The sequence below is a fragment of the Oncorhynchus mykiss genome, chromosome 17 (genome assembly GCF_013265735.2).
Source record: "Oncorhynchus mykiss isolate Arlee chromosome 17, USDA_OmykA_1.1, whole genome shotgun sequence".
NCBI classification, from domain to species: domain Eukaryota; kingdom Metazoa; phylum Chordata; class Actinopteri; order Salmoniformes; family Salmonidae; genus Oncorhynchus; species Oncorhynchus mykiss.
This window is the reverse complement of record NC_048581.1, coordinates 11,567,666-11,580,915: the sequence shown is the minus strand read 5'-3', so window position 1 is coordinate 11,580,915 and position 13,250 is coordinate 11,567,666. Positions and strand designations below refer to the sequence as shown.

The 13,250-nt window shown below is 41.4% G+C and overlaps 1 protein-coding gene and 1 long non-coding RNA gene across 3 annotated transcripts; one reads left to right on the top strand and one right to left on the bottom strand.

Annotated features, from left to right (window-relative positions):
- Window positions 1-377: 377 nt before the first annotated feature.
- Window positions 378-2,170, bottom strand: LOC118940274. Its single transcript, XR_005036809.1, has 2 exons — window positions 2,031-2,170; window positions 378-1,209 (listed from the first exon to the last, which is right to left on the bottom strand). It is a non-coding gene; the product is annotated as an uncharacterized LOC118940274 (long non-coding RNA).
- Window positions 2,171-2,970: 800 nt separating this feature from the next.
- Window positions 2,971-13,153, top strand: LOC110485436 (receptor-interacting serine/threonine-protein kinase 3). Of its 2 annotated transcripts, none has more exons than XM_036948957.1 (9): window positions 2,971-3,133; window positions 4,997-5,160; window positions 9,131-9,461; window positions 9,706-9,854; window positions 10,878-10,939; window positions 11,131-11,286; window positions 11,497-11,579; window positions 11,733-11,880; window positions 12,019-13,153. In XM_036948957.1, exons 1-9 carry the CDS (start codon window positions 3,128-3,130, stop codon window positions 12,975-12,977), a joined length of 2,058 nt encoding a protein of 685 aa, XP_036804852.1. In that variant the 5' UTR covers window positions 2,971-3,127; the 3' UTR covers window positions 12,978-13,153. The 2 variants fall into 2 exon arrangements, with proteins under 2 accessions (XP_036804852.1, XP_036804853.1); XM_036948958.1 differs by lacking the exon at window positions 2,971-3,133 and adding an exon at window positions 3,449-3,666.
- Window positions 13,154-13,250: the final 97 nt, after the last annotated feature.

The window sequence follows — 13,250 nt, the reverse complement described above, 5'->3', positions numbered from 1 at the left end:
CTGAGGTGAGCTGCTGTCAGGGTCATAACCCCTTATTGAGAACACTGAGGTGAGCTGCTGTCAGGGTCATAACCCCTTATTGAGAACACTGAGGTGAGCTGCTGTCAGGGTCATAACCCCTTATAGAGAACACTGAGGTGAGCTGATGTCAGGGTCTTGCTTGATAAGTTGAAGACATTTAGCTCCTGTTGAACTGTGGCCCGTCCTGGGTCTCATTGGGGGGGGGGGTTCTTCTTCCCCCGATGTATGCGGTGAACCCTCTTACGTGCTGGGGGTGTTGGCCTCAATGTTGTCCCCTGTGTTTGTCTAGTTGAAATGTTTTTAGTCACTGGGTCATAGTTCTAAGGTCAGCTTGTAGAATAAGACGTCAGTTAAAATGTGATTTTACTATTTGGTTTAATCAGCCCAGAACATACTGACAGGTTGATGAGCAAAAACACATGAGTTGAAGAGACACAGGCAATTGGTTACAAAAACACATGAGTTGAAGAGACACAGGCAATTGGTTACAAAAACACATGAGTTGAAGAGACACAGGCAATTGGTTACAAAAACACATGAGTTGAAGAGACACAGGCAATTGGTTACAAAAACACATGAGTTGAAGAGACACAGGCAATTGGTTACAAAAACACATGAGTTGAAGAGACACAGGCAATTGGTTAAAAAAACACATGAGTTGAAGAGACACAGGCAATTGGTTACAAAAACATAATATTAAGTCGATGTTCCACTGATCTATAAAGACACTTACAACTATAAATCACAAACATTGACAAAGTACGAGCACACACAGAGATGGCCAGAGATGGAAAGGGATCTTGGTCACATTAAAATAGGATGACAAATACAATCTTAGACAAATACATCTAGCCTACTATGAGTCACTTTTTTCCAAATGTTGCTTACAGTTCAGTCATTTAGCAGATGTTATTTTCCAGAGGGAGTTGTGTGTGACTGACTGAGAAGTGTTTGCTAATTGTTTGGGTCATTCCTTAATATCCCTCTATACTTCCTGTTTATTCAAGATCAGAAGCACCATGATACAAACAACAATAAAAACAGTGACAAAGACAATGATCTTCCATTTATGTTGTTGAATGAACTGGTCTGTGGCCTCCTTCAGTTTCACTCCAACAGCGATTCCAATGACCAACGTCAAGAATCCAAAAGTAACCACCATCGGCCCACAATCTGGTTTATCAGGAGCTGTGACACACAGACACACCGAGTATTAATCATTAAGAATCTGCTGCATTTTACAGTATTCAGCAGATCTGTCATTTAATGATACTTGAAAGAATAAAAACAAAACAAGTGGTTATCTTTTACTTTGGCTTCAGGCATCTTTGTCAGCTTTATGTTCCCCATTCTGTTACACTACAATAGTAGAGTATCACTACTGAACTGTCCTCTATGATAGGGAAGCTGTTACACTACAATAGTAGAGCATCACTACTGAACTGTCCTCTATGATAGGGAAGCTGTTACACTACAATAGTAGAGCATCACTACTGAACTGTCCTCTATGATAGGGAAGCTGTTACACTACAATAGTAGAGCATCACTACTGAACTGTCCTCTATGATAGGGTAGCTGTTACACTACAATAGTAGAGCATCACTACTGAACTGTCCTCTTCTATATGATAGGGAAGCTGTTACACTACAATAGTAGAGCATCACTACTGAACTGTCCTCTTCTATATGATAGGGAAGCTGTTACACTACAATAGTAGAGTATCACTACTGAACTGTCCTCTATGATAGGGAAGCTGTTACACTACAATAGTAGAGTATCACTACTGAACTGTCCTCTATGATAGGGAAGCTGTTACACTACAATAGTAGAGTATCACTACTGAACTGTCCTCTATGATAGGGAAGCTGTTACACTACAATAGAGTATCACTACTAAACTGTCCTCTATGACAGGGAAGCTGTTACACTACAACAGTAGAGTATCACTACTGAACTGTCCTCTCCTATGGGAGAGGGAAGTTTGGGTTTTAATCACGGTAAAGCACTCACCTGAAGTCATCATTTTGTTGTACTTTTCCTCTGTTGTTTATCCTGAACTCAATTCAACTCAATGAAGACGGTGTCTACAATAAAGCATAGAAATTAGACAATGAAGTGATGTTGTTTACCAGTTAAACAATGAAAATAGAACAGAATAAACATAGATCACAGAGAAGAATAAACATAGAAAATAGAACAGAATAAACATAGATCACAGAGAAGAATAAACATAGAACAAAATAATAATTTTATAACTTCGGCAAATGCATTTAAATTAATCAGGGGTGCTGCTCTTTCAGCACCTTCCCGCGGTATGATTCTATAAGTGTATAAATGATGAAGTGCAACCGTTTAAGAGATGAGAGTTGCGTGTCAATTAGAGCAGAGAGAGGGAGCAAGATAATAGATCGAGTGAATCTCATTCTAGTTCTGAAATACAGGCGCGCTTCTCTCTCGCACCGCAGCAACGACCACACGTTGGTCTCAAAAACATAGTCTATAATATTGCGCAAACCATAAAACCGGACCCGCCCAACACAATGAATTCTAAGAATATCAGGCGCGGACTGAAAATCTACGTTTTACAATTACGTTTTTTTTTAGGGGGCAGCAGAATTAGGTATTGAGGGCATAACTGAAATGAACTCTGGTTGCTTTTATTATAATGTTTACATTACAAACAGTGATTTTCTTTCTCGTGTAGATGTACCGGATCCGGCTCAAATTAAGCACTGTGCATGTCTAGATCAACCAAATATACACGATCAAAGAATAATTTATGTACACAAAAATAGTTAGCCCCAACTGGGGCACGAACCCAGGGACTGTCCACCAAACACCAAAAGGCTAATACAGGTTACTACAAATGTTGTTATTGTTGTTGCCTTTATGTGTAACAGAATCAGTAAATCCTGCAAGAATTATATTTCACCAGAAATGACGTGGTAGCAATTGGCATAAGAGTGGAAATCCCCACTACTTCCAGACACAGAGCAGCCAGACTCTTTTTCAATAAACAATCAGTAATTCATACTTCGCTAAACTGAACCAATAAGCCTACATCGATTTGCACACGATTGACCAACAGTTTAAACAAATCACACCAAATGCAGGTACGTGGTTGTTTCATAATGATCGCTAATAACATTTTCTATTGAATAACATTTACATTATTTACGTCGAAGAAACTGTCAGATCCTGAAATGTAACTTCCGTATTTTTATTTTGTACGCAAAAAATGTGTCTAAAAGTTTGCATTGTCAAAGACATGACAACGCGATCATACTAAGATAAATATTAAAACGGGTAAGTGTTTCCGGGTGAATTTACTTTTATTTGACGGTTTTCAAAGTATTTGACAAAGACCGTACAGTATGAAGCTATTCAAACTGATGACGTCATCTATTCTAACGCGAACTGCGCATGTGCGGACCGTCAAATCAAAGGCAGGACTACAATATACAGTTTTTTCGAAAATGAAAACGTATCAGTTTTTACTTTCAGAGGTTGGAGTAATACCATGTTCAACTATTTAAGACATTGGCTCCAATCTAGCTTGTGCCTTTAGATTTCGAGAAAGTTAACAACTTCGGAAGAATCTTTCACTTCTCTAATTGACTTCTGAAACCCCGGGCTGGTCTGTTTGGTGTGTATCGCAATCTTTCCTGGAAGTCTCGTCTTGCACCTCTGGGTTTCGAAACTCTGTATTTGACTGCCAAGAAGAAGCGCGAATCCGAAAAGTTACATCCGTTTATTTAGAACTACAAACATGAACTACAACTCCCACTAGCTGTATAATGTCTCTCTTTCCACAGTTTGCCGGTCTAAAACAACTTTATTTTTGCATTTTCTAAATTTACATTAATTCAGAACCCCACCCAATATGATATATATATATATATATATATATATATATATATATATATTGGTCAACTCTAGCCACTTTAATAATGGAAAAATGGATGTAATAAATGTATCACTAGCCACTTTAAACAATTCCACTAATGTTTACATTCCCTACATTACTCCCTACATGTGTAATTACTGTACTCTATACCATCTACTGCATTTTGCCATCCTGATGTAATAAATGTATCACTAGCCACTTTAAACAATGCCACTTTATATAATGTTTGCATACCCTACATTACTCCCTACATATGTATATACTGTACTCTATACCATCTACTGCATATTGCCGATGCCGTTCGGCCATCACTCAATCCTTTATTTTATGTACATATTCTTATTCATTCCTTTACACTTGTGTGTATAAGGTACTTGTTGTGAAATTGTTAGGTTAGATTACTTGTTGGATATTACTGCACGGTCGGAACTAGAAGCACAAGCATTTCGCTACACTCTCATTAACATCTGCTAACCATGTGTATGTGACAAATACATTTTGATTTGATTTGATGTTAAATGACTGCGTTTTAAATGAATTAAGGTCATGTTCCATTGGTCAGACATTACTGACACCTGCCAGATCTTACAACGGCTGGACCATCAGCCAACCACATCATATGATGTCAGGTGTCAGTAATGTCTGACCAATGGAACATGACGTTAGTTCATTTAAAACTAAGTCATTTAATATCAAATCAAATCAAACAGCAGTCTGGTGCCCAACGGCACAGCTGATGATATGCCACTCACCCATTGGTTGATGAATGCAGCCGCTGAGCAGGGGAACACGACCTTTAGGACATGATACTGACGTAAAGAGAAAGGTTCAGTTCACAGGTTATTGACATGCGAATCCCAACACAGAGTTTAATTGTTTAGTGCAATATATATATATATATATATATATATATATAAACTAATTTGGCCAAATAACTGAGTTGCGATAGTCTGTTATGTACTTTTTGTGTCAACTTCATATCTTGACTGTAAATGTCTTCATGCTATTTTGATAAGTCTGAGTTGAGGTATTTAACATCAGTGTTTTGTAATAATTTTTTTAATGAAAGATGGCGTTGCCGCTGCCCAGCAGCCCGCCACTGGACTTGATCGGTAATGACAGCCTGCAGGACTGGGAAGTGATTGGTGGAGGGGGATTCGGACAGATCCACAAGGCCAGGCATATAAAGTGGAGGTTTGATGTGGCCATCAAGTTGCTGCATTATGATGATGGGTAAATATGACCATCCCACAGCCGTGCATAAGACAATGTGTTTATTCTGTTTGCTCCAGTCACAATCTCTAAATAAAGGGCCCTGGCCAATATGAAAAAAAACTAATTGAACTGCATTACATTATATATATATTTATATATATGTACTACCGTTCAAATGTTTGGGGTCACTTAGAGATGTCCTTGTTTTTGAAAGAACAGCACATTTTTTTGTCCATTAAAATAACATAAAATTAGTCAGAAATACAGTGTAGACATTGTTAATGTTGTAAATTACTATTGTAGCTGGAAACTGATGATTTTTAATGGAATATCTTCATAGGTGTACAGAGGCCCATTATCAGCAACCATCACTCTTGTGTTCCAATGGCACTTTGTGTTAGCTAATCCAAATTTATCACTTTATCATTTTAAAAGGCTAATTGATAATTAGAAAACCCTTTTGCAATTAAGTTAGCACAGCTGAAAACGGTTGTTCTGATTAAAGAAGAAATAAAACTGGCCTTCTTTAGACTAGCTGAGTATCTGGAGCATCAGCATTTGTGGGTTCGATTAGGCATTTACAACATTAACAATGTCTGCACAGTATTTCTGATCAATTTGATGTTATTTTAACTGACAAAAAAATAAGCTTTTCTTTTAAAAACAAGGACATTTCTAAGTGACCCCAAACTGTTGAACAGTAGTGTTTATGTTTTAATGATGTCAACCATTTTGATTAAAGGTGCAATCTGTAATTTATTTCTGGTTTAAAGTGCTGCCCCTACAGTCTTTGTTAAATATTTTTGTTGTTGTTGTTGCTCTTAGGTCAAATGTATTTATGTCAAGGTACCACTAGGGGAAGTAAAGGTTTCGTTAAGGTTCTAGTCCATGTGTCAAACTCATTCCACAGAGGGCCGAGTGTCTGCAGGTTTTCACTCCTCCCTTGTACATGATTTATGAATTAAGGTCACTAATTAGTATAGCACTCCCCACACCTGGTGGTCTAGGTCTTAATTGAAAGGACAAAAACTAAAACCTGCAGACACTAGGCCCTCCATGGAATGAGTTTGACACCCCTGCTCTAGTTCATGAGCCAGGGGGTTCGGACCTGCTCACTTGGGGTGACGATGTCTCTTAGATTTTTGTTGAAGGTCTAATTCCCTCAAGTTTGAAAATGTGTGACAGCAGTTTAGCAATGGGAGCTTTTCTCTGTGTTATCACTCTTTTATTCATCCATCCCATCTATTTTTCCCATCGGGATTTTACCCTATGACAAACCATGCCAGCATACAAGAAGTTACTGATCACGTATACCCTCTTCGTTGGAAAGCTAACATTCACAGCTATCCATCAGAAGTTACTGATCACATATTCCCTCTTCGTTGGAAAGCTAACATTCACAGCTATCCATCAGAAGTTACTGATCACGTATACCCTCTTCGTTGGAAAGCTAACATTCACAGCTATCCATCAGAAGTTACTGATCACATATTCCCTCTTCGTTGGAAAGCTAACATTCACAGCTATCCATCAGAAGTTACTGATCACGTATTCCCTCTTCGTTGGAAAGCTAACATTCACAGCTATCCGTCAGACACATTTTCGGAATGTTCAGGTCAAAATAAATGTTACCTTTGACCTCTAGGGTACACATCAGAATTACCTGTATAAATTGCTTTAACAAGAAAACCCTCATCATAGCTCAGTGAAATACTGGGGTAAACTGGTCCTGTGTAGCTCAGTGAAATACTGGGGTAAACTGGTCTGTGTAGCTCAGTGAAATACTGGGGTAAACTGGTCTGTGTAGCTCAGTGAAATACTGGGGTAAACTGGTCCTGTGTAACTCAGTGAAATACTGGGGTAAACTGGTCCTGTGTAACTCAGTGAAATACTGGGGTAAACTGATCCTGTGTAACTCAGTGAAATACTTGGGTAAACTGATCCTGTGTAGCTCAGTGAAATACTGGGGTAAACTGGTCCTGTGTAGCTCAGTGAAATACTGGGGTAAACTGGTCTGTGTAGCTCGGTGAAATACTGGGGTAAACTGGTCCTGTGTAACTCAGTGAAATACTGGGGTAAACTGGTCCTGTGTAACTCAGTGAAATACTGGGGTAAACTGATCCTGTGTAACTCAGTGAAATACTGGGGTAAACTGGTCTGTGTAGCTCAGTGAAATACTGGGGTAAACTGGTCCCGTGTAGCTCAGTGAAATACTTGGGTAAACTGATCCTGTGTAGCTCAGTGAAATACTGGGGTAAACTGGTCCTGTGTAGCTCAGTGAAATACTGGGGTAAACTGGTCTGTGTAGCTCGGTGAAATACTGGGGTAAACTGGTCCTGTGTAACTCAGTGAAATACTGGGGTAAACTGGTCCTGTGTAACTCAGTGAAATACTGGGGTAAACTGATCCTGTGTAACTCAGTGAAATACTGGGGTAAACTGGTCTGTGTAGCTCAGTGAAATACTGGGGTAAACTGGTCCCGTGTAGCTCAGTGAAATACTTGGGTAAACTGATCCTGTGTAACTCAGTGAAATACTGGGGTAAACTGGTCTGTGTAGCTCAGTGAAATACTGGGGTAAACTGGTCCCGTGTAGCTCAGTGAAATACTGGGGTAAACTGATCCTGTGTTACTCAGTGAAATACTGGGGTAAACTGGTCTGTGTAGCTCAGTGAAATACTTGGGTAAACTGGTCCTGTGTAGGTCAGTTGGCAGAGCACCATTTTAGGGTTCTAGATAGCACCTTTTTTTAAAGAGTATAAACACTGTAGTGAAAGAAAATGTAGTATTTACCATAGTAATTAACGTGGTGTTTTTGCTCTTTGTAGTATACTGTAGTATTTACCATAGTAATTAACGTGGTGTTTTTGCTCTTTGTAGTATACTGTAGTATTAATTTTATTTTAATTTTGCGGACATTACCGTAGCTTTTACTAAAGTGTTTTAGTTGTTGTTGTGTTTTTACATAGAAGTGCAGGCTTTCTTCTTGAGGAACCCGACAGGTGCAATATTAAAGCAGCACATTTTCCACAACCTGTAGGGCAGTAGAACTGGAGTCTGAGCGGATCATTCAGAGCTTCTGCTCTTTTCTTGAACCTTTTCTGAAAACCGTTGACAGGATCACATTGTCTGTCAGTTGAATGAGCTCACATCCGCGACTATTCACGTGTACATATCCATTTTAAAACGTTTGACGGTGAAATATTCAGAAGGCAGTGAATAATGTGACATCATAATGTGACATCATAATCTGACATCATAATGTGACATCATAATCTGACATCATAATGTGACATCATAATGTGACGTCATAATGTGACTTCATAATGTGACATCATAATGTATCTGGGTCACTATGGACATTTTAAGACATTATTGGGCGTACTACAGTTCTATTTCATACAGGTATGGTCAAGCAAAATGAATCCAATAAGACCCCATTGAGTTGTTTGGCGGCCATATTTCTGTCGGGTTACTGTGTCCATCCTGTGATGGCCCTGTATCTACAAATCTTTTTTAAAACCATGTTCTAGCTGTGTGTGTGACATGTGGTGCCTCTATCAACAAAGTGTACAATCCAAAAACATAGCTTCCCTTCTTCGTGGAATTCTATGGCTAAACTTCCAACAGTCTAATGTCAATGGCACAATATGGCTGATTTTTAAACAATAGTTGTAGCTGGTCCTTTCAAAGTGGGTTATGTTATACATCATTAGAAAGGTCATTTCATGACCTTTCAGTACCACTCGTCAAACAAAGTTAAAATGTATGTTTCTTTTTTAAAGCAATTTATACAGGTAATTCTAATATTTAACCTAGTTATGTTGACCTGAACCTTTCCCCAAAATGAGTCTGATGGATAGCTGTGACTCTAAAGGGTGTGCAGTATGTGATAAATAACTTGTTGGCTTGGCTCATGGACTATAATCCCTGTCTTTATCCCCCCCCCCCCCCCCCCCCCCCCACACACACACACACACCTCATTCCAGCTCTAGCACTTCCCTGCTTAAGGAGGTAAAGAATATGCAGAAGGGAGGGAGCCCCCATGTGGTGAGGATTCTGGGGGTGTACCAGGGGTGCCCTCCCTCTCCAGGTAGAGGCCTCTCCACCCAGCTGGGTATTGTGATGGAGTTATTGAACATAGGCTCCCTGGCCACCCTCCCGGCCAGCCTCTCTGGCCCCCCACCCTGGCCCCTGGCCTTCCGCCTGGCCCACCAGATCGCTCTGGGAATTAACTTCCTTCACAACCTTCCTCAGCCACTTCTGCATCGCGACCTGAAGCCCAATAACGTGCTGCTGGATGACAACCTTAATGCAAAGGCAAGTCCCAAGATCCTGAGTCTCTACTAGTGGTGAGATACGTCTGAACTATATGCAGTCATCACTACCCACAGGCAGTATACATGTTTACTGAACATTACTATTTCTGTTTAGTCTATGTTAAGCCCATCTCTCTCTCTTTCTCTCTCTCACACGCTCACTCTCTTTCTCTCTGTCTCTCTGTCTCTCTCTCTCTCACACGCCCACTCTCTTTCTCTCTGTCTCGCTGTCTCTCTCTCTCTAGCTTACAGATTTTGGCCTTGCTGAAGTCTCCCATAGTGTTTTGGAGATGTCCAGAGAAGAGCCCGGGAAGGAAGGAGGCACTCTAAGCTACATGCCCCCTGAGGCTTTTGAATCATCGTATGAACCAACTCGAGCCACTGATATCTACAGGTACAACACAGAGAGACAGCACTCACTGACATCTACAGGTACAACACAGAGAGACAGCACTCACTGACATCTACAGGTACAACACAGAGAGACAGCACTCACTGATATCTACAGGTACAACACAGAGAGACAGCACTCACTGACATCTACAGGTACAACACAGAGAGACAGCACTCACTGACATCTACAGGTACAACACAGAGAGACAGCACTCACTGACATCTACAGGTACAACACAGAGAGACAGCACTCACTGACATCTACAGGTTCAACACAGAGAGACAGCACTCACTGACATCTACAGGTACAACACAGAGAGACAGCACTCACTGACATCTACAGGTACAACACAGAGAGACAGCACTCACTGACATCTACAGGTACAACACAGAGAGACAGCACTCACTGACATCTACAGGTACAACACAGAGAGACAGCACTCACTGACATCTACAGGTTCAACACAGAGAGACAGCACTCACTGACATCTACAGGTACAACACAGAGAGACAGCAGTCACTGACATCTACAGGTACAACACAGAGAGACAGCAGTCACTGACATCTACAGGTACAACACAGAGAGACAGCACTCACTGACATCTACAGGTACAACACAGAGAGACAGCACTCACTGACATCTACAGGTACAACACAGAGAGACAGCACTCACTGACATCTACAGGTACAACACAGAGAGACAGCACTCACTGACATCTACAGGTACAACACAGAGAGACAGCACTCACTGACATCTACAGGTACAACACAGAGAGACAGCAGTCACTGACATCTACAGGTACAACACAGAGAGACAGCAGTCACTGACATCTACAGGTACAACACAGAGAGACAGCACTCACTGACATCTACAGGTACAACACAGAGAGACAGCACTCACTGACATCTACAGGTACAACACAGAGAGACAGCATTCACTGACATCTACAGGTACAACACAGAGAGACAGCACTCAGAATGCACCGCGGACATTCGATAACTCTCTCTATTTCCTCTGTCTCAGTTACGGCATACTGCTGTGGTCCATCTTCACTGGAAAAGTGCCCTATTATGCAGATAACCCTCGTAAGTGGTAATTCAGTGTCACTGTTAAGCACACACACATTAACACACACACATTAACACACACACATTAACACACACACATTAACACACACATTAACACACACGTCTTCCTCTACGTCTCTCCTCCATCTCACCCGTCACTACTCACTATTATTGACACTTTCTTGTTCTCTTACTTCACTCTCCTGTAGATCTCCAGTCCAGTATGGTGAGGTTCCGGGTCCCATTGGGCGACAGGCCTCCTCTGGAGGCAGTGGACAGGGACCAGGCTGGTGGGCTGGGGGAGATGGTGGACCTCATGGTGAATTGCTGGGACCAACAGCCTTCTAATAGACCCCATTTCCTGGGTGAGACTACAGGAAGGTTGTTTATACTTTGGACTGTCACTTGATGAGTAACAGGTGTCATTAATCATGATAATGAACCTTTTTTTTTACCTTGATATGTTGCTCGGTTGTTCGTATTGGAACCCAGGACCAAATACTGATTGGACATTTATGTCAGCAGTCTGTCACAAGAGACTATTTGGTTGTTAACTCGTTCTGCCTATTATTCAGATTGCCTCACTGTGACAGAGAGAACATATGAGAGGCACAAGCAATCAATAAACGACGTTGTCCATCAAGTGCTCCTCAAACTGATACTGTACAAGACACTCTGATTCAAAGCCTCTCGTTCTATATGTGTAACGTTCACTTATAGCAACGTAGCTGAACAACTCCTCATTTTAGCTCCACCTTCTCTCTCTCTCTCTCTCTCTCTCTCTCTCTCTCTCTCTCTCTCTCTCTCTCAGGAGGAGGAGAGGATGAGAAGACAGGAGGAGGAGAGGATGAGAAGACAGGAGGAGGAGAGGATGAGGAGACTGGAGGAAGAGGAGAGAGATAGACAGGAGGATGAGAGGATGAGGAGACAGGAGGAGGAGGAGGAGAGAGAGAGACAGAGTAAGTACATGTTTGTTGTTATAATCATCAACATTACTATGTACTGTAAATGACATTATTTTAATAATTGACTTGATAATTCTTTAATTCTTCAGCATATAATGGTGCCTCTATATTCTTCTTTTTTTTAATTCACAGAAACTGGTCTAGCTCATCTGAGGATAGTTCTGGTGGGGAAGACTGGAGCAGGGAAGAGCGCAACAGGAAACACCATCCTGGGTGGGGAGGGGTTTAAAGAAGACTCCTCCCCTGAGTCTGTGACTGCTCAGTGTGAGAAACAGAGTGGAGAGGTGGATGGGAGGAAGATGGATGTGATTGACACGCCGGGACACTTTGACACGTCAGTGACTGTAGAGGAAATGAAAGGTGAACTAGAACGGTGCTTCTACATGTCAGTCCCAGGACCCCACGTGTTCCTGCTGGTGATCAGACTGGGGAGGTTCACAGAGGAGGAGAGGAACACTGTGAAGTGGATCCAGGACAACTTTGGAGAAGAAGCCTCAAAGTACACCATGGTGCTGTTCACTGGAGGAGACCAGCTGAGAAAAAAATCTGTTGAGCAGTTTGTAGGAGAAAGTGTTAACCTCCAGGATCTCATCAGCAAATGTGGAGGTGGATATCACTCTGTCATCAATGACAGTGACAGTAGCGCCAACCCTGACCAAGTCCCAGAGCTGCTGAAGAAGATAGAGGAGATGGTGAAGAGGAACGGAGGACAACACTACACCAACGAGGTGTACCAGAAGGTCCAGAGGAAGATCGAAGAGGAGGAGGAGAGGAAGAAAAAAGAGGAAGAAATGAAGAAACAAGAGGAGGCGATCAGGAAGCGGGAAGAAGAGGTGAGGAGAGAGGAGGAAATAAAGAGAGAGGAGGAGTTGAGGAAGATAGAAGAGGAGAGACAGGAGGAGAGGAGGAAGGCGGAAGAGGAGACGAGGAAGATGGAAGAGGAGAGACAGGAGGAGAGGAGGAAGATGGAAGAGGAGAGGAGGAAGATTGAAGAGGAGAGGGGGAAGATGGAAAATGAGAGGGGGAAGATGGAAAAGAAGAGGAGGAAGAGGAGCAGGAGAAATTGGTTCGAACGGCTTTTAAACCTTTAACCTTGTTGTGGCCAGCACCATGTCCTAACCCACTGAATGGAACTGTGTGTACTTTCATCTTTATACAAACATTAACCAGACATTTAACATCATTACATGACATAATCATACCAATCTTCAACTTTCCTTTCACATTAAATCCCTGTTCTTCAATAAATACAAAAACATGCTGATTATTACTTACTAACTGGGTCGTTGATTGTAGACTTTACTATCTGTAGGAAGGTCATTGACTCTGGATTAAAAAAAAAATATGCTGTCTGTTTCTATGAC